At 38.8% G+C, this 23,206-nt stretch overlaps 2 protein-coding genes across 2 annotated transcripts in view; one reads left to right on the forward strand and one right to left on the reverse strand.

The window, feature by feature from the left end:
- Nucleotides 1-6,984, reverse strand: part of LOC124118523 (wiskott-Aldrich syndrome protein family member 2-like) — a 39,022-nt gene extending 32,038 nt beyond the window's left edge. Inside the window, exon 1 of the mRNA XM_046480673.2 lies at nt 6,844-6,984. The gene's annotated coding sequence lies outside the window, so the exon portion shown is untranslated. The remainder of the gene's footprint in view (nt 1-6,843) is intronic.
- A 156-nt stretch (nt 6,985-7,140) lies between these two features.
- The window catches only part of LOC124118518 (pre-mRNA-processing factor 17-like), a 45,388-nt gene continuing 29,322 nt past the window's right edge, over nt 7,141-23,206 (forward strand). The window contains exons 1-7 of the mRNA XM_048383657.1: nt 7,141-7,327; nt 8,773-8,856; nt 9,088-9,217; nt 10,121-10,201; nt 12,451-12,590; nt 18,012-18,108; nt 18,409-18,623. Coding sequence (XP_048239614.1) covers nt 7,160-7,327; nt 8,773-8,856; nt 9,088-9,217; nt 10,121-10,201; nt 12,451-12,590; nt 18,012-18,108; nt 18,409-18,623 — 915 coding nt within the window. The 5' untranslated portion in view covers nt 7,141-7,159. The remainder of the gene's footprint in view (nt 7,328-8,772; nt 8,857-9,087; nt 9,218-10,120; nt 10,202-12,450; nt 12,591-18,011; nt 18,109-18,408; nt 18,624-23,206) is intronic.

Consider the following 23,206-nt stretch of genomic DNA (forward strand, 5'->3'; position numbering starts at 1 on the left):
GCAAGTGATACGAGAGGTGGAATCTGATTGGTCCATAGGAGAGGTTTAGAAGGGACATAACTGGTAATAGCCGCTGGTGGCTCTACGATCGAGCCCAGGAATTCCAGCCTAGTTCGGCAACTGTGGAAACTGGACTTTTAAAGTCAGTTAACTCTCTTGCCTCGGGAAGATGAGACTCACCATGATGACAGCAACAACAAAAAGTGAAGAAATCATATGATAATATTAATTACTGCAAGTCAGCATAAAAAACGACAAAACTGTATGTCAGCAGCATGCAAATAATGAAATCAGGACCAGACAGACCGGTGATTCATAACCTGAACAACAATCTGTGTTTCAATGATGCACAAGATCCAAGTCACCAAGCTTAACCACCATCCATTTTGTCACCTCTTACTACATGTATAAGTTACTGGGTGCCTATTGTAACCAGGAATTCCTGCTGACATTAGAATCATGAAGGAATTGACTGTGAGCTTAGCCTTACAAGACGTCTTGAGGAACATAATAAAGCTTCAAGTGTCCAACTTCATTGCGCATTTGAGATTCAACTGCTGTAACACAACAGTGCCTTCACGTTCAAGTACTTCCTGTTTTTTTTCAAGATGGAAAAACAGCTACATCATGTACATGTGTCAGTGACTCTTAACCCAGAAGTATGAGTACAAGGAACAGAGTGCATTTCCCATTAATTGATTCAACATGTCACGTCATAAGACTTCCATGTTCCTTTCATTGATTAATTATAGATCAATCCTCCTTTGACAACACAAAGTATATGACCAAGTTATAACTCCATTACAAGTTGAGCACGGAACATTTTACCTGAAATAATCATGCAAATCATGTACCTGAATCATTCTTACTTATTTTACAGGGTAAGACATGGCTACTAGTCTGAGTGTCCCCATACTTGATACGTTGTGTAGTATAGCCCCTTTCCATAATGTCTATTGTGATCAATACCTTGGATCCATCTGCCACTATAGCTTTTAGGGGTGAAGTGATACACCGGTGCACTGCGACGATATGATACATGAAACATTCTTTTCTGTATAGAAACAAAGACGATACACTTGCATATATGAATTACTTACTACTGCCCCACCACACATATTTTAGTCTGTCAAATATCGCAAAATGTATTGAAATAGCCTTTCATGTTCACTACTAAAAATAGCCGCTACAGTCAGGTTTTCCTTTGGATCTGCTCTGAAATATTTATAGTCAAGAAGTTTGCAGGTGATTATGTGTATGGCAAAACATATGGTATCGTGGCAGGTATCGTATGGTGACCTTGCTGTATCACCTCACCCCTCATAGCTTTGTTTCACTAACTTCTGCTCATCATACTCCTGCACTTGAAATCAACAACAAATCACAATTCCTCTTCTGAACAAGATTATACATTCAAAATTACATAAGGCAAGTCAAGCATTGTCGATATTGCTGCTTGTCTCAATCATGAAAGAATAGTGTATTTGATTGGATGACTGTTTCTAGCATCATACTATTTGAACCAACCTCAAGGCTACAGTGGTGAATGTGTCATAGTATTATGACATTACTTATAATATAATGGAGATCATCCAGGATGGCTTGTCCAAAAATTAGCCAAAATCTGGACACACTACCAAAGTCTTATTATAAAATTACAGGAAACCACTTGTCTGAAATGGGTGCTGAGTTGGGATCAACAGATGGTGTATACTTCCAACATTACCTAGGATACTTAATCATTGATGATGAGTAGGCACTAAACAAACAAATATCATCTACACAATATACAAAGTGAATTTTAGACACACCACAGGTTTACTTTCTTGACTGTTCACTATGTTTACTGGAGCAGTAATATATGTTATTTGCTTCAGTGTGTTCCAATGCTGGTTCATGTAGCAAGTAAATGCGTACATATAGACCTTCATGATGTGACTGAAGTAGCTCCATGACCTTTGTCAAGTAACTGTTGTCTACTTCCTAACTAACAAGTACAACTCTTCGACTTGACCTTTGTGTTTTGTTTTAGACAGACAGTGAAAGGGGGTAAAAACCAGGAAGTCCCATCTTCCCTATGTGCCAGCTGCATGAAACAAACAGTCCTGACTTGCTTGGTATTTTAAGATGTCATTCACTTGGCTATCTCATAGTCGGCATTCCCTGGCCATGGACAGAACTTAGAATTTTGACAACTGATTGAGTGATACGTCAATCATTTGGGAGCTATGGGAAAATTTGTACAGCAGAATGATCTAAAACAAAAGATTGCTGGTACATAAAACAAAACAAAAAAAATCCTTAGATTTCTACATCTCTACATTCATGTGTACAGTGTTCATTCTATCCTTTATAACCAATAGGCCCATGGCCCACCTGTCCTCAGTTATGTGGGTCATTTAGGCCCGTGTGGATCATGTCAAATTGCTGGGATTTTTTATCCATATAAAGGTACTTAGTATAAGTTCACTAACTTTTTATATCTTCCAATATAATTTGAACAAAATACAAGAAAGCAAGATCTGTTCAACACATTTTATGATTCATAAAACAATTACCTTCAATTCAAACTGAATTTGTAAAAATTTAAGCAATAAATAACAAAAGTCATCAGAAAGATAACATATCCCCCGGCAGCTGTCTGTAAAGTAACCACAAGTAAATGTGCAATTCATATGTAATTAGTCAAGAGTTGAATGTTCTTGAAGAAGCATACATTGTTTACCCACAAAAGATCCACCATGGTCGCATCCATATGAAATGGAAAGTAAAACAAGTGTGTTTCTGTGGGTTTTTTTTATGCCAACAAATGACAAATAACAAGAAACAATAACTAAACAAGCATATAGTCAACGAAGTCATCTATATCCCCCGCCCATTTTAACACCTTATAGTCCCAAACCAGGTAACTGACCCAACATTTCTCTTAGCCCATGTCAAAATAGCTGCAATGGAAATTCGAAAATAAACATTTCTAAAACTCCTTAATATCAAATGTCACCAGTTCAGTATGTGCTTTATATATAGACATGCAATGTTTGGCAAGGAAATATTTAACAGTTTATTTGTTATACTCCAGAAGTGAACCCACCCGATATTAAAACATAAATCCAACTTGTTGCCATGGAACCGTAAAAAATAAAAATTTATAAAATTCCTAAATAGCAAAAGTTCAGTATGTGCCTGGTAGACATGCAAAGTTTTGTAAGAAAGTATTTAATGGTTTTTGAGTTACGTTCCGGAAACGAACACCACCCTTATAGAACCTAAGTGCAGCTTGTTACCATGGAAACGTAAAAAATGAAAATTTCTAAAATTCCTAAATAGCAAAAGGCACCAGTTCAGTATGTGCCTGGTAGACATGCAAAGTCTTGGAAGAAAGTATTTAACTGTTTTTGAGTTACGCTCCGGAAATGAACACCAGCAAAAGGCACAACTTCAGTATGTGACTGATAGATTTGCCAAGTTTCAATTATATACACGGAATTGTTTACGGACGGACAGACAGACAGACTGGCTGATCCCTATATCCCCCCGCATTATATGCTGGGGGGGGGTAATAAACTATTAATAATACCAGATCTCCATGTTCATTAACAACACAACTGTGAGTGAACAGTTTTTTCACTCAAGCTGATACTACACATCTGTGCCATTCCCTGTAAACACCATACATCGCATATGATTTGCTGCTTGGTAGAATAATAGCCATGCATAAAGTTGAAACAATGTATTCTGACTGTTTGTTGTTTAACGCCATAAATAATAGAGTCTGGACCAGACAATCCTGTGATTGACATCATGAGCATTGATCTACACAATTTGGATACAATGACATGCATCAACCAAGTAAGCGAGCCTGACCACCTGATCCCATTAGTCGCCTCCTATGACAAGCATAGATGCTTATTACAGCAAGCATGGTTTGCTGAAGACCTATTCTAACTTGATCTACACAGCTACTTGAAAAACATGTGGATGTGATAAATCGGGCCATAGTATAAGGGGAAATGCAAGTACAATGTATCACATCCCCATGCCTTTTTGAAAAACGTGGACATTAGGGATGCACAGTATTACCAGCATACAGGTTTACTGCAATACGAAATTGAAACAATCGTGATACATTTGTGATGTACCGGTATATTGACAATGATTTTGTTTTTTAAATTTAACTTGCATAAAACTGATCTTTTTACTGTGATGAAACGGCACAAACAGCTTCTTAATAATCCATTACAAGCTTAAGTTGTTACCTCCCTTGATTTGTTTAGAAATGGTGGACAGGAAACATACTGATTTCAAAGTTGTCACAAACACGCTAATGTCGATGTTTGGCAACATTTCAGCTTAAAATGTTTAAATCTAATGGAAAGATTGAAGAAAACATTGCTATCTGTCAGGGATGTAATGTCAATGTAAAATATGTGGGAGGAACGAGCAATTTGTCAACGCACATGTGTAGGCACCATCCAGCAATGCTTTCCACTGTCACTTGGCACTAGTTACATGTATATGTGTGGGTAATGTGTCAAACTGACATTTTCAAGATGGTTACCATCATGTAGGTGAGTAAACAGGTGTAACAAGGTGTGCAAGTATTACACATTGTCACATAATGCTGAACATAGAAACAGGAAGGGATTTACTCCACAGCTTCATGTTCTTCCTGTCCTGTGTGTATTTACCTTACAGTGCACACTGACAAAATATCTCTTGTTGCTTCATACTGATCATGTTGATAAGTTGCATATTCCTGTCATAAGCCCAGTAAAACAGACTGTAAAAGAAAATAGATTAAATTCTGGTATTTGTCATTTTAACATGATTAAGATACACACTCCATTAGCGGTGTGCAATATAACTAGTACAGAGCAATACGGCCGTCAGCAATACACAAATTGCAATACAACCCTTGCATATTGATATATTATATCTACAATTTTGAGGCATTTGAATGGACTATCTAAACCATGTAAACAACACATGCTTCACTGTGTTCACATGACCATTCCATACTGATGACATAATAGGTGTTTATCCATACTACCCATCTCGCAATCTGAAGTCTGAATAATTGAATGAAGAAGTGCCATTTGAATGGCACAAATATATATAACTTGGGCCCCCAAAAATATCGCAAAATACAGTTCTCTGTATTGCGGAATACTGCAAATTGCAATATGATTTATGTGCCAATACACCAAACCTACACTTCATCCAAAAACTAGTAATCAACATAAGACACCGGGTTTCTCATGCACAACAACAGGGTCAAAATATAGTTTCCACTTTGGTAAAACTTACAAATGTTACCAAGATGGTTACAAGATATCTAAATTATACCTCAATGGACTGTCACAGAGTTTGTAACTTTGTTACTGTTAGGAAAATATTTTGAAAATTTGACGGGTCTACAAAAGCTTTAATGTATCATTGACAAAACCTTGGATCAATTACCATGATTAATGAATTAGTACATTAGGTTTCTGCAAAACAGCCAAGATGGTATGTCTTGCAGCTAGGTTGATCATATACTTTCTTTCCTATCAAACATTTGAATCCATCTAATAATCTGTCACAGAAACTCTCTGTATCTAATAATCTGGATTACAGGAATATACATTTGATAGTTATTCCAAAACCAGGATGCGACTTAAAATTGAAATGTTTACTAGCCTCCCACTAGTCCTAACCTTAAAGATAACTTTAGCATTAGAAAAACTATCTTAAGTTAGCACAATGAAGCAGGCTAGTGTCGCCAATTTGCAACTCTAGAAGATTATTTACAGCATCCTATCATGTTCCATTTTCAGGGCGCAAGATGAGATAAAGCTGATATTTAACTAGAAAAGACAAATATTCTACTTATCACTACCATAATTTTGTTACCCATCCGAGTATGAAAAGAGTGGTGTTCTTGTGGCAAACAAAGAGTTTTGTTATTGCACTCCAGTGAAATATCCATTTTATGCTGTCAAACAAACACATTACATAACAAAATATAGGTACTCAAAGTAACACATGCATTATACCGGACACCTATCCGCCATATTTGTTTGATGCTACTATTAAAGCTATCACTACTTGACAAAATAGACATTACTTACGAAAGGATTTTATTCAAGTTGTTGAGTGGGGGACAAGCCCCCCAAAGCCCCTGTTATTTTAGCGAGGCAACAAAAATGGTTTCTGAAAAACGTAGAAACTGTTATTAAGGAATGAGTTTGAGCACATCCCTTACCAAAATGGCAGAAGGTGTCTGGTATATTGCATTCTTACCCAAAATATATAATAATTCATTATATTTAGCCTACAACATATGATCAACATGATATCTGTTGAATATCACAGGAAATGATTTAGTCAAAAGATCGTATGTGCCACATTTTTTAAAAGAAAAAATATCTCATCTGCTTCATTGAAATGCAGGGGGGGAAACAAAAGTCTTTTACATCATTATTAACCATAACATCGGACAAATTCCTCCTGTTCAACCTAGCTATAGACAACATGATGCTCTTACGTTAGCTGTCATTTGTCAAATCAGCTACCAGTGTTCTCTGTTCAGCTATGCTGACTTTACCAATCACTACATTTACATACATCAGCACCATTGATAACGTTTAAATAACTATGCTTAACAGAATGAGCTATGTGTCCCTTAAATACATTTTGTAAGAGACTATTATATCAAGTGCATTTCAGATTGGAAATCCAGACTAGCCAAGGTTTAGCATATGCATAAGGCCAAAAGGGTCACACCCCTTTCCAACATACCTACCAATATTTACCTATGCATGGTGGCTTTGATAGTGGTTTATGCTTTTCTTTGGCACTCACCTTTGCTTTTAGTATTTACAAGTCACATTTCTTTAACACGGCTTGTAAATAATGCTCGATAATCGCATCATATTCGATATAGGAAGTGTCAAAATGGCGACATCTCGTGTATTCTCACATTCGTAACGAGATTTAGGTGCGGGCACTTGCGCAAAATAAAATGATTACCACAAACACAACATAATGAAATTTGACAAATCAGATGAATTAGCCAAATCAATTTTAGTTACCATGATAATAAAAACTTACTTGTAGATAAGAAAATATTGATTAGAAGCTCCGCAGTAATAGGTCGTCTAAACTGCGTTATGACAACATGGCGGCAATATTAGGCTTGCAGGAGTATGGAAGTGATACAAATTCGTCTGATGGCGAAACTAAAATGGACCTAGAAGATTTTAACATGCATTTGAAACCCGTAAATGATAAAGAAAAGTCTTATATGGCCGTGTGCCCAAATGCTGCTCCAGCTGTTGCGCCTAAGGTAATAAACGTAACATCCCATGGTAACAAAACCCATATTTCATTTTTGACTTATCAACTATTTTAATGACAAAAGAGTGCAGTTGTCGGTCGTTTTGCAAACGTATTTCCATTTTAGTGTTGCACAAGGGCAAGTCTTTAATTTGAAACAATGCAGTTTTCCAGGCGCAGCTTACAATAGTGCTAATTTGGCTCAGACTGCCGACTGTGGCTCTCGCTTCACAGATCTCGCGCGCCTCTTCGATCCTTTGGGTTAGTTGTGTTGGGTTATAGGGTTGGTGACCCACAACTTTATCCCGAGCCTTTTGGATCCCCTTTACGATCATTTGGGTTAGGTACTCCTTTCCGATCAAACGTCCTTTGTAGATCCTTAGGATGGGGCACCACTTACCGATCACCCCTTCACGATTCTTAGAGGTTAGGCACCCCTTCACGATCCATCCTTAGGTTAGTTTTGAGTTAGGGTATGGTATTATTTAATCCAAAGTTTCTTTGATAACTATTGTTATCAGTTTTCAAGTTTCGTGGAGAAAATGGCTACTTGACATGTGTATAAAGGTAAACAATCTGGTGCGGATGACTTGGTAAATGAGCACTAATTATTTGTGACCGCAACCGTGGTCTCATGGTAGGGTGTTGGCAAATTAGCTAAGCTTCAAGCGGGCAACATAAAGTTGATCCTTCACCAATTGAATCACAGTTTCATGTGATGTGAAGTGTTATTTTATACTGTTGTCCGTGAGACTCTATTATTGTAAGAGCAACAGTAATTAGTATCTTTACCATGTTTACTGAGGTAATCAAGGTAATTTGTCATTTTGTTTGTCAGGGAAGATCTTTTTTTCGTTATCTGGTCGTTTGTGTCATTGCCTGTAGAAGTCGCCATCTTTGTGAAGTCGTTAAAAAAAGAACAGCGATCTGATTGGATATTGCATTTACATCGCAAGGGGCACATCTTGTGCTCTACAAAGGACGGCTCTGCAATCAAGCCAAGAAAAGTTGGTTTGAAAGGGGTAGGGTGAAAGCTAGACTTTTATATATAGGCTATTGGACATTCTTGCCTTGAAGAGATGGTCCAAGTTGATACCTTACTGTGTGTGATTAATAAGTCAGGTTTGAACTCAGAGTTGAAGAGAATAATGAATTGTCTTCAAGATGAGGTGTAGATTAAAGAAATATATTTGGTTTGATTTTGAGACCAGCTTTAGAATTAAGCACCACAACTTCTTGGATCATTCATAGTAAGAAAAGAGGAAGGCATAGGCATGGCCTCAAGAGTGTGCATGGATAAATGTTATACATTCCTTAGACCAATCTCACTGACACCCCATTTCACACAATCTTGCTGAAGTCATGGTTATCATGACTCTCATATTTGATGCTTTTGTATTGCATTGGTCTATTACTTAAGCATGCCACTGACTTCCCTTCTCTCTCTGTTACAAGTATGATGGAAACAGCAGGCTACTGGACATCAATGTTAAAGAAGTCAAGCACAACCTCAAATATGAAGACATGTATGCACCCCAGGTAATTTCTTTGAAATAATATAATATTGTTGTAACATTTCTAAACTCATGCATTTTCATGTGTGTCAAACACCCCATCAATGATACTGAATATGACAAATTGTTGACAGGCTTAATAACAATATGCTATTGGTTCTGATTGTGTAATATCTGATTGATATGTACCCACAGTTCAAATGCTATGTTTACCATGATCTACTGAAATCAGTTTGAAGACTCTCTGATGTTTTAGGTTGGCCCACTTCACCCATTTAAGACGCGGCAGTTTCAATCCAATCGGAACATGTTGTCAGGTTATACAGAACCTGCTCATGTCAGTGACTTTCAGTTTGAAAATCAGCGCAGAACATTCACAAGTTACGGTATGCATTGTACACACATGTCATTCCCAAGTGTTGAGAGTGAGACATACATGACAGCTGCAACATGCAAGTGGACTATTTGTATATGCAAGTGAATTATCCTGATTACAGGAACATACGAAAATAACATTATCATTTGCTTCAGAATACTGGTACTGTAAAAGTGATATATTTCACTGCAGTCCTGAATTACTCTTTGATTTGTAACAGTTGAAAATGTGACATTATTGAAATATACGTCATATTTGACATGGACTAGCCTCTAAACACATGGTCCTGATGGTACATGTTATTGTATATGTTAGGTGGACAGTACAACAAAATGTTTGGTTGAGAATGTAGACACAACCCATTCTCACCCAAACCCAATGGGGAAGTGTTTTATCTTACTTAAAAACCTAAAGAAAAATCTGAAACAACATATCAACAATTTAACATTTCCAATAACTTTCCATGAAGCCTAGGAAGCAGAAGTATTGTATACCATGCTGGCATTCATGTACTTGAAAAACAGACTCTTAAAAGTGTTGTGATTTCACAGCACCTCTGTAGCCTTGTGGTTTACACACTTGGTTACCAGTACAAATGTTGCAAGTTTGATCCCACTGAAATATAAGTAACATACTGTGACTTGATTTTACATCTTTCTCCACATTTCCTCAAGAAAGCATTGTAATTTGTGTTATGTAGATAAGATCATAGACCTGGAGACTTTCTTTAGAATATCCCTGGGACAGAGGCATATTCTGTAGGAAGTCCCTGCAAAGAGGTTATTCTATAAAACACTAGGATGATGTCACTTGATGTTTATAATGTATATATATAAGTCCCATATATATTTGCTATACTTGTCATCATGAATGTGAATGATATTATATAGCTTTGTTGTTTCTTTTATACCAGGTTATGCCCTTGATCCCAGTAATGACCAGACTGAAGTTGACAAGGTCGTTGGGGACAACACAGCTGCAGAGGATAACAAGGGTATGTACAGACATCAAACATGTTCCTGTGGTACAGGTGGATTCCGGTATAGAACTGTCCCCCTGTGTATGGGATTAAGTAGGTGGTCAGACTCAGTGACTTGGTTAATGTGGGAGACTTGGTCATCTCACTGTGTGGAATGTTCCTCATCATATCCACCACAGATTTGTCCATGTTGTCTGGCCACCATGATACAGCTGGAATACTGCTGACTGCAGCTTAACAACTTTTAATCACTCTTATTAATTGTTGATAATCAACTCATGATAAGCCAACTCCACTAAACTATAAACACTGGATAGCCTGATACCTTCATTATGTCCAGACGGGCACGGGTGGCCCAGTCGTCTAAGGCACTGCAATTCGCTGTATAGAGTTGTGCACGCCAGAAACCTATGTTTGTGGGTTTGAATCCCGGTTCGCCACGATTATGGTTCTAGGTTTGTCAGCACCATACCCGTGCTTGTTGGTTTCACCAAAGTGTTAAACATCTCAGACCTACACCACTTCGGGCTTTCCTCCCACATCAAGCTGACATACCGTGATGTAACTGAAATACTGTTAGAAGCGGTGTTAAACCCAACTCACTCACTGAATCACTCATTATGTCCAGGTTGAATCCTCCAATATGTATTATTCATCCCCTGATAACTAGGATCAGTTAGTAGAAATTGTACATAACTATATACAGTCAAGTCCCGTTAATCCGACATCGATGGTTGCATATGATTATGTCGGATTGACGAGTATGTCGGATAAACGAAATTTAGTAGTATCAACGTTCGTGATCGAATTTGGCCAACTATACGATAGATAAACAAGTAATAAAAAATATAAAAGAAATATTCTTATTGTTATCTTACATTGTTGGCGGAATATGTTTTCTAAAGTTTAACACAAAACAACTGTTACGGACTGTGGCTAACGTCGACTTCCTGTTGGTCATTTCATTGGTAGGTCATAGTTCGCGAAAGGTTGTTCTGACGTGACCTGTAATGGGATGTCCTCGTCGATAGCGAGAACTTGTATCTGATTTTAATAAGTTTGAGGTAATCTAAGCATGTGATTTTTCCTGTTTTCTTTATTCAAAGCATTAATTGTTTATTGTTAAGCAAGTTTATCTCTGCAGCCGTTGTAATATGCCGCTACCAGCAGATTCGTCTCTGATCAAAACACAGGCTGTGTATTCGCGGGCAGATGACAACGGAGTACGCTGATCACTGTGTCGGATTAACGAGACTGATTGATGAGTGATTTCGGTAATTCGTTGCAAATTAGGTGTGTCGGAGTGCGAGACTGTCGTATTTACTGGTCTAAATAGCACTTATTTAATCGGTTCCCATCATTAGTGTTAGATAAAGCTGATTGTCGGATTAACGAATGTCGGATAAACAAGACTTGACTGTACATGAACTAGATCACTTGACTCTCTTGACCAAGACAATTTCATTCAAGTAGACAGATAGCCACAAATTAGATCAATATTATCTGCCTATCAACATATTCACATCATAATTCTTAGCTGATACTTTGATTGCCTTGTTTTGTTGTACATAATTGATATTCATCTGTCAATGAATAAATGTTTTTTTACACTTATGAACCTTTTGCAAGATATATATCATGTATATGACATTAGGGCATTATCATGGTTTTATCATCTTTTGATAACACATTCTCTGTTGTCATTATCAACTTTTGTTGAGGACAGTTAGGCTAGCAGTCAGTGATTGTTCATGTCTGTATATAGGCAATTTATTTTATGACACATTATTATTTTGTGAAAGGGAGTCTTGTGAGATGGATACATTGGAAAAGTAGATTTCTGAAGAATAATATCAACATCTGTTGGTCTTGTTGATGGATTTATGACAACTTCATCTTCCAAGCTTAATCATTTAGTAGTACTCGAATATGAAATGTTGAGACTGGTCACATTTAATACTATAATAGCCAGCTAAATTGATCAGAAGCCTCGCACTCAGATCCGAAATCATTTCTGGTCTGTAGACCTCGCAAGATCGATCAATTACTTACAAATTTTCAATATTTTTGCTTTGCTTTTAAATGCATTAAGGAGTAATGTAGGATAATTATACAAATAAAAAAAGAAATTAGATTTTACTAATTTTATTATGTTGGTTGTCACATAATCTTGTATCCTTTATAAGAAAACTATTCTATATGATATTTCATGGATGTTGTCAAATTAGTAAGTTGTTCATTATCCTTATCCACAATACCTGCAGGCATTACAGTATTTGAAGTAAAACCAAGTGCTGGTGAAAAACGAAAAAAAGAAAAGAATAGAGACCCAGCAGATATTGATGGCTACCTAGGACCCTGGGCAAAGTATGCAGATGAACAGACTGTTATCAAACCAAGTGAGGTAGGTCTCCGCTACACTACTGATATCATATCTCTGTATATGGCTGTGTATGTAAGTATATCACTGTATATCTCCATACAACACTGTTCTTCTCTGTTAGTCTTTGTATCACAATGTTATTATCCCCCGCCCAACAAAGTTGGCAGGGTATATAGAAACAGGCTCTGTCCGTACGTACGTACGTACGTACATACGTCCGTCACGTTTCATTTCCGGAGCATAACTCAGAAACCGTTGCTATTTAGAAATTTTAGAAATTTTTATTTTTTACATTTCCATGGCAACAAGATGGATTTAGGTTCTGTGAGGGTAGGGTTTGTTTCCGGAGCATAACTCATAAACCGTTCTATATTTTTTCATGAAACTTTGCAGGATTGTCAGGTACATGCTGAACTGGTGCCTTTTGCTATTTAGAAATTTTAGAAATTTTTATTTTTTACGTTTCCATGGCAACAAGATGGACTTAGGTTCCAAACTCTTCTTTTTTTTCCCCCCGACATATAATGACGGGGGGATATAGCTATCAGTATGTCCTTCTGTCCGTCTGTGGGTCTGTAATCATTGTTTGTCCGGAGCATATTTCCTAAACCGTAAAACCTAGCTTCACAAAACTTGGTACACTTACCAATCAGGCTCAGTAGTTGGCCTTTTGCTATTTAGAGATTTTTCGAATTTTGTATTTTTGTCGTTTCCATGGAAATATGATGAACTTAAGAAATTTGAGGGGAGTGCTCTTGTCCGGAGCATATTTCCGGAACCGTACAACCTAGCTTCACAAAACTTGGTACACTTAACAATCAGGCTCAGTAGAAGTGCCTTTTGCTATTTAGAGGCTATTTAGAGATTTTTAAAATTTTATATTTTTGTCGTTTCCATGGAAATATGATGAACTTAGGAAATTTGAGGGTAGTGCTCTTGTCCAGAGCATATTTCCTAAACCGTACAACCTAGCTTCACAAAACTTGGTACACTTACCTATCAGGCTCTGTAAAAGTGCCTTTTGCTATTTAGAGATTTTTCGAATTTTTTATTTTTGTCGTTTCCATGAAAATATGATGAACTTAGGAAATTTGAGGGTAGTGCTCTACACCAGAATGATGAAATGGAAACTATACATACATTGGCATGCAAGCGCTTTCTAGGTGTCAAATCGTCAACACCCAACAACATGGTTCGAGGTGAATGTGGGCAGTATCCATTATATCTTTATGCATACAAAAGTGTTATCGGTTATTGGATAAGGTTATTGAGTATGTCCGATTGTCGCTTTCCAAAGAAATGTTATTATATGATGCTTCAGGCAGAAACTAATGGTAAAATTAATTGGGTATCAAAATGTAAATCTTTATTGTTCTGTTTTGGTTTTGGCTCTGTATGGGAAAACCAGTGTATAAGTCATCCTCATTCGTTTTTGACAGAATTTATGTCACGTCTGAAATGTAGTTATGAACAGGATTGGCATAGTCTTCTGGTAAAGGGTAGTAAATCTTTCTCGTATTCTCTATTCAAGGTATCGTTTGGTACAGAGTTGTATCTTAGCTGTGTGACCATCAGTAAATTGAGAGTGGCGCTAGCTCGGTTTAGATGTTTTTCGCATCAGCTGTGTGTTGAAAATGGGAGATATGCTGATATCCCACGTAACAGAAGACTATGTTGTGTTTGTAATGCAGGTTATGTGGAGGACGAGTATCATTTTTTGTTAGTTTGCTCTGGTTATAACAAGCTACACATGGATCACTTACCACAAGCATTTTATGAATATCCGACCATACAAAAATTAAATATCATTATGTCCACAACTGATTGTAAATTAATTGAACGTCTAGCTATCTATATCTATCAAGCGATGTCACTTCGTAGTACATTATTGTCACAACAATAACAGCTGTGTACATCACGTCCATTGTAATACAAATGTAACTATGGGCCGATGGCCTACACTTACGAAATAAACCAAATTGAATTGAATAGTAGTGCCTTTCGCTATTTAGAGATTTTTATTTTTTTTTATTTTTGTCGTTTCCATGGAAATATGATGAACTTAGGAAATTTGAGGGTAGTGCTCTTGTCCAGAGCATATTTCCTAAACCGTACAACCTAGCTTCATAAAACTTGGTACACTTAACAATCAGGCTCAGTAGAAGTGCCTTTTGCTATTTAGAGATTTTTCGAATTTTTTATTTTTGTCGTTTCAATGAAAATATGATGAACTTAGGAAATTTGAGGGTAGTGCTCTTGTCCGGACCATATCTATCGAACCATACAACTTAGCTTCTCAAAAGTTTTTATGCCTATCAAGCAGGTTATGTAGTTGTGCCGTTGCTATTAACAGATTTTTCTTTTTTTTTCTTTTTTCAATTTGAATGAAAAATTGATGAACTTAGGGTAATGTCCTCGTCTGGAGCATATCTTCTAAACCATGCGACAGAGATTCACCAAACGTTATGCACATATCAATCATGTTCGCTAGTAGTGCAGTTTGTTATTTATAGATTTTAATCTTTTTAATTTGTAGCCTGACATATAATTCTAAGGTGTACTATTTACCAATTGAATATACTATATATGATGTGAGCCACATAACCTAGTACATTCTCTTTATGCCTTTGTGTCATGAGGCTACTACAGAGCGAAGTTATTGTTATTACAATTTCATGAGATCATCAGAAAGTGAGCTACATGAAACAATATTTAATAACCTTCATTATTATCCCCCCGGGGTGGGGGGATATAGCGATCAGCCAGTCTGTCTGTCCATCCGTCTGTCCATCTGTCCGTCCGAAAACTTTGTCCGCAGCCAAAAGAAAAAAATTGTTTTTATTAATTTTCCATTTTTTAATGAATTTTTCAAACCCTAACGTCCGTCTGAAAACTTTGTCCGCGCGATTTCTCTTAAACTATTCAGTGGATTCATCTCAAACTTAGTACATATAATCTGTGTCATATGAAGGGGTGCAGTCATTAGAAAAAAATTGTTTTTATAAATTTTCCATTTTTTTATGAATTTTTCAAACCCTAACGTCCGTCCGAAAAAACTTTGGCCGCACGATTTCTCTTAAACTATTCAGTGGATTCATCTCAAACTTAGTACATATAATCTGTGTCATATGGAGGGGTGCAGTCAAAAGAAAAAAATTGTTTTTATTAATTTTCCATTTTTTATGAATTTTTAAAACCCTAAGCTAACCCTATCCTAGCTATTTAATTTGTAACTACTGACACACTAGGCGTGTCGGGGGTATTAGTGAGCCACACTCACTTTTGCACTTGTTTTTTTAAATTTTTATGGAATGAAGTTGGACATAGACTCAATTGGGGATGGGGTTCGTTTCCGGGGCAGAATTCGAAAACCATTCAGTGTATTTGATCGAAACTTGGCAAATCTATCAGGCACATACTGAAGTGGTGCCTTTTGATATTTTGGGATTTTTCTAATTTAATTTTTTTTAAATTTTTATGGAATGAAGTTGGACATAGACTCAATTGGGGATGGGGTTCGTTTCTGGGGCAGAATTCGAAAACCATTCAGTAGGTTAAACAATGTATGCTTCTAAAAGAACATTCAACTGTTGACTCATTACAGAATTGCACATTTATTAGTGGTTACTTTACAGACAGCTGCCGGGGGGATATGTCATCTTTCTGATGACTCTTGTTTAAATTGTTTGGGTTCCCAGACCAAGTTCCCTTTTGGAGGGTGGATTCACTTGTCTGTAGAGACTTGGGTCTTCAACATCAAAGGTGCGGCCGTTTTGACGGTGTCCCAACCCTTTATCCCACTCACCACTGCTTTGTGTATTTGTGTTGTCGGGTACTGGCTTGAAAATCCTCTTCTGGATATTGTCAATCGTTCCTCTTCTCGTCTTAGCATGCTTCAGTCCCTCGGGCATGATTGATAGCTTTGATGAAGCTATAAAAGAGTATACACTCTATTGGCCAACGGAGATAGTGTTGCATCTTGTCTTGTAGAATCAACTGACTGGAGACCCGTTCCGGACCAATTATAAGTTGTATATCACTCGTTCTTTACAGATAGACGGTTGTTCATGTAACAATGTCATACGTGAAAACACATTCTGCATGATATACCAGATTTCATGCAGTTACGTCTGACTAACATATCGGGATCGTATCACCAGCTTTGGTGTGTTTTCCCGCTCATGAGTTGTTGTAGCACCAGCTTCCTCATGTACGTCTATTAGAGTGTCTGTGCCCCACCATCACACCGTGGGATAAATGCATAGATAGGATAAGTTAAATAATGTGGAAATTTTATTGTAAATTGTTTCTTTATATACTTATCCTAGTTATATGTCCTCCCAACCATCCCCGCCAGCATCACAACTACTCTAGCCTGTTTGCTCTGACAAAAGAGAAAGATTTGGCAGGGTTAATCACGTGATTAGGTTGTGTAGGTTGCTATGCAGGGGACAATCTCATTAAAATCAGATCTTAGTTCTCGCTGCCGCTAAACAAAGATCTGAGGACATCCCATTACGGGTCACAATTTTAATGAGATTGTGCACGGGAGTACATTGCATGACCTATTTGTTAGGGTAGTGACCATGGTGATGCTGGGATGTGTTTTGGTAAATTGTTTTGTAGAAGCTGTTCAAGCACATTTCCAGGAGCACGGATGGCCCAGTTGTCTAAGGCTCCGCATTTTGCTATGCAGAGTTGTGTCCCCTTGGCACGCCAGAAACCTATGATTTTGGGTTCGAATCCCGGTTCGCCCCGATTATGTTTCTAGGTTTCTCAGCACCAAATCCGTGCTTGTTGGTTTCACCGAAGTGGTAAAGGTCTGAGACCTGCATCACTTCGGGCTTTCCTCCCTCATTAAGCTGACACGCTGCAATATAACTGGATTACTGTTAAAAACAGCGTTAAGCCCAACTCACTCACTCATACACATTTCCAATTTTCTATAAGTGTGACATCACGGGCACGATTTGTTGCTGAATTTCACAATACCCTTTCTTTGCCATTGGTCATCTAATTTTGTGTCTAAAAATAATAACTCCACAGTGTACCTGCTGTAAATAGTCTTGGCCACACAACACGTTTCAAGTTCTCTGTTGTTCCTAAAGGTTGTATTACACTCTATAGGTCAATTTCCATTGTGTTTACGGCCAAATATTTAGCCACAATACTTTGAATATTGCAGGAACTGCAGCCCTGAATTTTGTAACATTAATGTCATTACTTGAAAGTGCCTGACACCATGACTACCAGAACCACTTTCCTATTGTTTATAAATGTTAGCTTCCTCCAGGACACTGTCTGCAGATTAGCTGTTTCAATCAGAGGTTGTAATTCAGGTTTGAAACCTCTGATAAACCAACGAGAATGAAGTATTTTCTAAATTCCTACTAGACTGTATTCCAATATGTGACACTACATCATCACTGTCTGTCACTCCAGGAGGAGCAGAAGGAGCTGGATGAGATCCTCGCCAAGAGAAGCAAGCACAGCAAGCAGGTGGAGGAGAAGCCCATGGAGGAGAAGACCACTCTACACAGTGCGTTCAAGCTTCTCCCATCACCAGACTTTAATTGCCTTTACTATCAAACAGAGTTTTGTCCTTTGTCAATTTGTTAATGTATCTGTCAATGTTGACTAAGATGTCACAGTTGACAGAAATTGTACTCAAAGATGACAGGACTAGCAGCAAAACACTGACCAAAAACAAAACTGGATCAGTAGTCAGGTTTGTGTAATGATTTGAATAACGACCACAATGTGATGCGGTGGATTGGACTTATGTATTTATGTTATATTAGGAATTTACTAACTGATAATATCAAATGTCTGTTTCCAGTTAAAGATGCATATGACTACCAAGGCCGGTCATTCCTCCATGCACCACAAGATGTGGGGGTCAACTTGCGGTCAGAGGAGCCACCGGAAAAATGCTTCTTGCCAAAGAAGTTGATTCACACATGGTCAGGGCACAGTAAGGGTGTAGCAGCCATCAGATGGTACCCCCATACTGCTCACCTTATGTTGTCTGCTGGCATGGACACCAAAATCAAAGTAAGTATGAAGTGTGGACAACATATGAACATAAGATATGACGCTCAGATCTGTTGTATATTCCCTTTATATCATGGATGTTATTATAGCATGTCCACAGACCAGTTATGGATCCCACAGTCATGTGTCTCACCCTTGTTCTCGTGGAAAAGTTCAGAGCCCTAGTAAAAAGTATATTGAGCTTGCAAACTTATATGCTGGTCATCTAACAGTAACATAATTATTATATGAACATTCCATCTTGTAAATGATTCCCCTATTTTTCCTGCTTGCAAGCTGGTCACAAGCTTAAAATTTCTTTAGTGGTATGTGTTGTTTCTTGCCTTGAGTTATCTCCCTTAACACAGGAAACCCTGCCCTCACTGCATGTGTAATCCCTCAAACTTCATTATTTCTCCTTGTTCACTGCAAGCTAGACATGTTATAGTTCATTGTCTGTTACCAAGGCAGCATTACACAATTGGGCCAACATTGGGCCAATGCCGCTCTAAACATTGTGCCAATGCCGTTTATCAACGACGGGGCAGCATTGGCCCAACACTGGTTGCCATTTGTTAGCCATCGTTGGCCCAATGCTTGTCCAATTTTGGCAAGTTTAAAATTACTCATGTTGAGTATTCAGGGCAGATGTACTGATAAGAGCGTGGCACTGTATGGGGCTACTCTCGCCTGGCGAGGGTGTGAGTGGAACCCAGCTGAGTTGTTATCTGGCATTGGCTGGCACACGTTGGCCCACTGATGGGCCAGTGCTGCGAGAGCGATGCCGGCACTGGCGATACTAGCCACGCTCAGCCAGCATTGGCCCAATTGTGTAATGCTGCCTGGGTAATTGTATTGGTGATCCATTAGACAAGGTTCTCTGTTTCATCAGTTCCTACTTTACGAAAATTATTCTGCAAGTTAGGTGGCTAGTTTTTTTATTTTGGCTTTAGGTGAGTTTCTACTCTAGACCAACTTTCATGTTCTGGTCCGACCCACATTTGTTTTATAGAAACTGTTCTTCAAAGAAGTGCTCAGTTTCCGATCGTTGTGATATTTGTGTGGACTCTACAGAGGCAGATTTCAAGGACATAAGTATTTACAGAAATAACCTAAAATAGACAAGCGGAAATGATCTATGATCTTCTGACTCATTAATCTTGATCAAATCAGCAAAGACCAAATCTTAGAAAATTATGGAAGAAAAACAGCCTAATTTGAATGGATATAATCAATTGTTACCATCTGTTTGGAGATTTCAAATCGGAAATTACATAGGATATAGTGAAAATAGATGCGAGAGTTGAGCAGGAATCAGTACACAAGCCAAATTTACTAAATGTTAGCTTGATATAATGGATTCCAAGCCAGCTACAGCTTATAAAACAAAGGGATTGGTTACTCTATGTGGGTTGCCTGCTGAAGAGCCCGGGACTCTGTTCTGATTATCTTCCAGATTGAGAAGATCGTAATTCCTGGCGTGGGTACAGAACAACTGGCAAACCGATCCGTCGGATCGCCTGGCCATGTTACAAGCACGAGAACTCTTGTCACGCACAGCTGGTTCCACAGCTTGTATATCCATGGATAAGGGTCAAGCATACGACCTATCAGCTCTGGTGGCACGGATATCATGAATGCTGGTTATAGTTGAAATTGGCATGGATCCCAATCAGGAGAGGCGAGTACAGACCCACATGTTACATTAATAAAGGATAAAATTCTGTGAGCCCAGATAAACAACAAGACCAGTCTTTATTTGCCACGCAAAACCTTATTCCCTTGGAGGCTTATTTAGAAGAGGAATACGATGTATTTCCTTTTTCCAATGTGAACTTTGATACATATGAAGGGACTGATTATACATCCCCAGAATTCCGGAAATGACGGCAATTCCAAGTGGGACTCAAAAAGTCAAAGTGGTGCACAAGTTAATTCCAGTTATCAAACCACTGGAAGAACCTATGAAGGTTTAGTCTGCAGAATTGGGAAATCCTGGTTATTTAATTCCAGCGAAAATGCCTAAGCTGTCCCTGACGCATTCTACAACTGTCCGATCAAAGGATTCTCAGCATTGTGAGAATGGGTTATTGTCTTTAATGGATGTCTCCACCTTCACTGACCATTCATGCTGTAGGCAACAGATATTTCTTACGGGAACCCAAGCTGTCTGCAACAATGGACGCAGTTATTTAGCTATTTAAAAAAGGAGCAATTTTCCAAATTGGATTCAACGGACACCTCTCCAGGTTTATATTTTCCGATATTCCTTGTTCCTAAGAAGGAATAAGCGGAAATGAGTATGATAATAGACCTAAAATTGTTGAACTGAAACTACCTCGCTTGTTCTCCACACTTCATGGAATCGGTTCAAAATTTAAGGAAGATCTCAAAACGGAAGACCCATTTCTTAAGTATTTGGTGTATTTACATATTCCCATACATCTGAAGTCACAAAGGTTCCTTTTGATTCGCTATCAAAGGACGTTGTTTTCAGTTTACATGCTGCCATACCACAAACATCAGACTTCATATATATATCAACCATTTCATATCAGCAGACGTCAATACTATAGTACTTCAAAGAAACTCAGAAATACTGCTCCACCTTTCCACTCATCTCGGGTCCTTAGTCCATCCGACAGTCAGAGCATACACAGTCTCAAGAGATCAGCTACATAGGAGCAATGTTCAACTCTGTCACGGGCATTGTAGCGCCACCACAGATCTAAACCTCTATACAGACACCTCAATGGAAGGATGGGGGGACTCACATGGACGGACTCACAGCTCAAGGGTTTTGGTCTCTGGAGGAAACATCTTTACATATCAGTCAGTTAGAAATGAGAGCAGTGATATTAGCTCTACATCATTGGTGACATCAAATCATCAGTTAGGCTGTCCCCATTACAACAGACAATTCAACAGTAGTGGTGTTTATCAACAAACAAGGAGGAACGAAAAATCCCACTCCCTGATGGAGGAAACCAGGAAATTATCTCAGACAGACATGTTGCAATGCAGAATCCAAGCTCGTCATATATACTTAAACATTCTGGCAGACAATCTTTCCAGAAAGAACAACAGCACAACAGTAGCTCAACAGAATGGACTTTGCTTCCGTTGGCCTTTCAACTTATCAGTCAGGTTGGGGAATTACCAATGCTGGACTTATTCGTGACCCGCCTCAACAAGAGACTACCCACCTTTGTCAGTCCAGTGCCGGATCCAGAACCATTGGCAGTAGATGCTTTATTTATATCATAGGACGTGATCCTGGGATATGCTTACCCGCCAACCAACCTTATCATAGGATGTGATCCTTGGATCTGCTTACCCACCAGCCAACCTTATCATAGGACGTGATCCTGGGATATGCTTACCCGCCAGCCAACCTTATCATAGGACGTGATCCTTGGATCTGATTACCCGCCAGCCAACCTTATCATAGGATGTGATCCTTGGATCTGATTACCCACCAACCAACCTCATCATAGGACGTGATCCTGGGATCTGCTTACCCGCCAGCCAACCTTATCATAGGACGTGATCCTTGGATCTGATTACCCGCCAGCCAACCTTATCATAGGATGTGATCCTGGGATCTGCTTACCCACCAGCCAACCTTATCATAGGACGTGATCCTTGGATCTGATTACCCGTCAGCCAACCTTATCATAGGACGTGATCCTGGGATATGCTTACCCGCCAGCCAACCCTATCATAGGACGTGATCCTGGGATCTGATTACCCACCAGCCAACCTTATCATAGGATGTGGTCCTGGGATCTGCTTACCCACCAGCCAACCTTATCATAGGACGTGATCCTTGGATCTGATTACCCACCAGCCAACCTTATCATAGGACGTGATCCTTGGATCTGATTACCCGCCAGCCAACCTTATCATAGGACGTGATCCTGGGATATGCTTACCTGCCAACCAACCTCATCATAGGACGTGATCTTTGGATATGCTTACCCGCCAACCAACCTCATCATAGGACGTGATCCTGGGATCTGCTTACCCACCAACCAACCTCATCATAGGACGTGATCCTGGGATCTGCTTACCCGCCAACCAACCTTATCATAGGACGTGATCCTGGGATATGCTTACCCGCCAACCAACCTTATCATAGGACGTGATCCTGGGATATGCTTACCCGCCAACCAACCTCATCATAGGACGTGATCCTGGGATCTGCTTACCCGCCAACCAACCTTATCATAGGACGTGATCCTTGGATCTGCTTACCCGCCAACCAACCTCATCATACCACGTGATCCTTGGATCTGCTTACCCGCCAACCCACCTCATCATAGGATGTGATCCTGGGATATGCTTACCCGCCAACCAACCTTATCATAGGATGTGATCCTGGGATATGCTTACCCGCCAACCAACCTTATCATAGGACGTGATCCTGGGATCTGCTTACCCACCAACCAACCTCATCATAGGACGTGATCCTTGGATCTGCTTACCCGCCAACCAACCTTATCATAGGATGTGGTCCTGGGATCTGCTAAACCCGCCAACCAACCTATGTCCAGAGGTTCTCAGGAAGTTTAAAACTGCATCGATGTTCTATATTCCTGGTA

Source organism: Haliotis rufescens, unplaced genomic scaffold (assembly GCF_023055435.1).
Source record: "Haliotis rufescens isolate VD_foot unplaced genomic scaffold, xgHalRufe1.0.p SCAF_5, whole genome shotgun sequence".
NCBI classification, from domain to species: domain Eukaryota; kingdom Metazoa; phylum Mollusca; class Gastropoda; order Lepetellida; family Haliotidae; genus Haliotis; species Haliotis rufescens.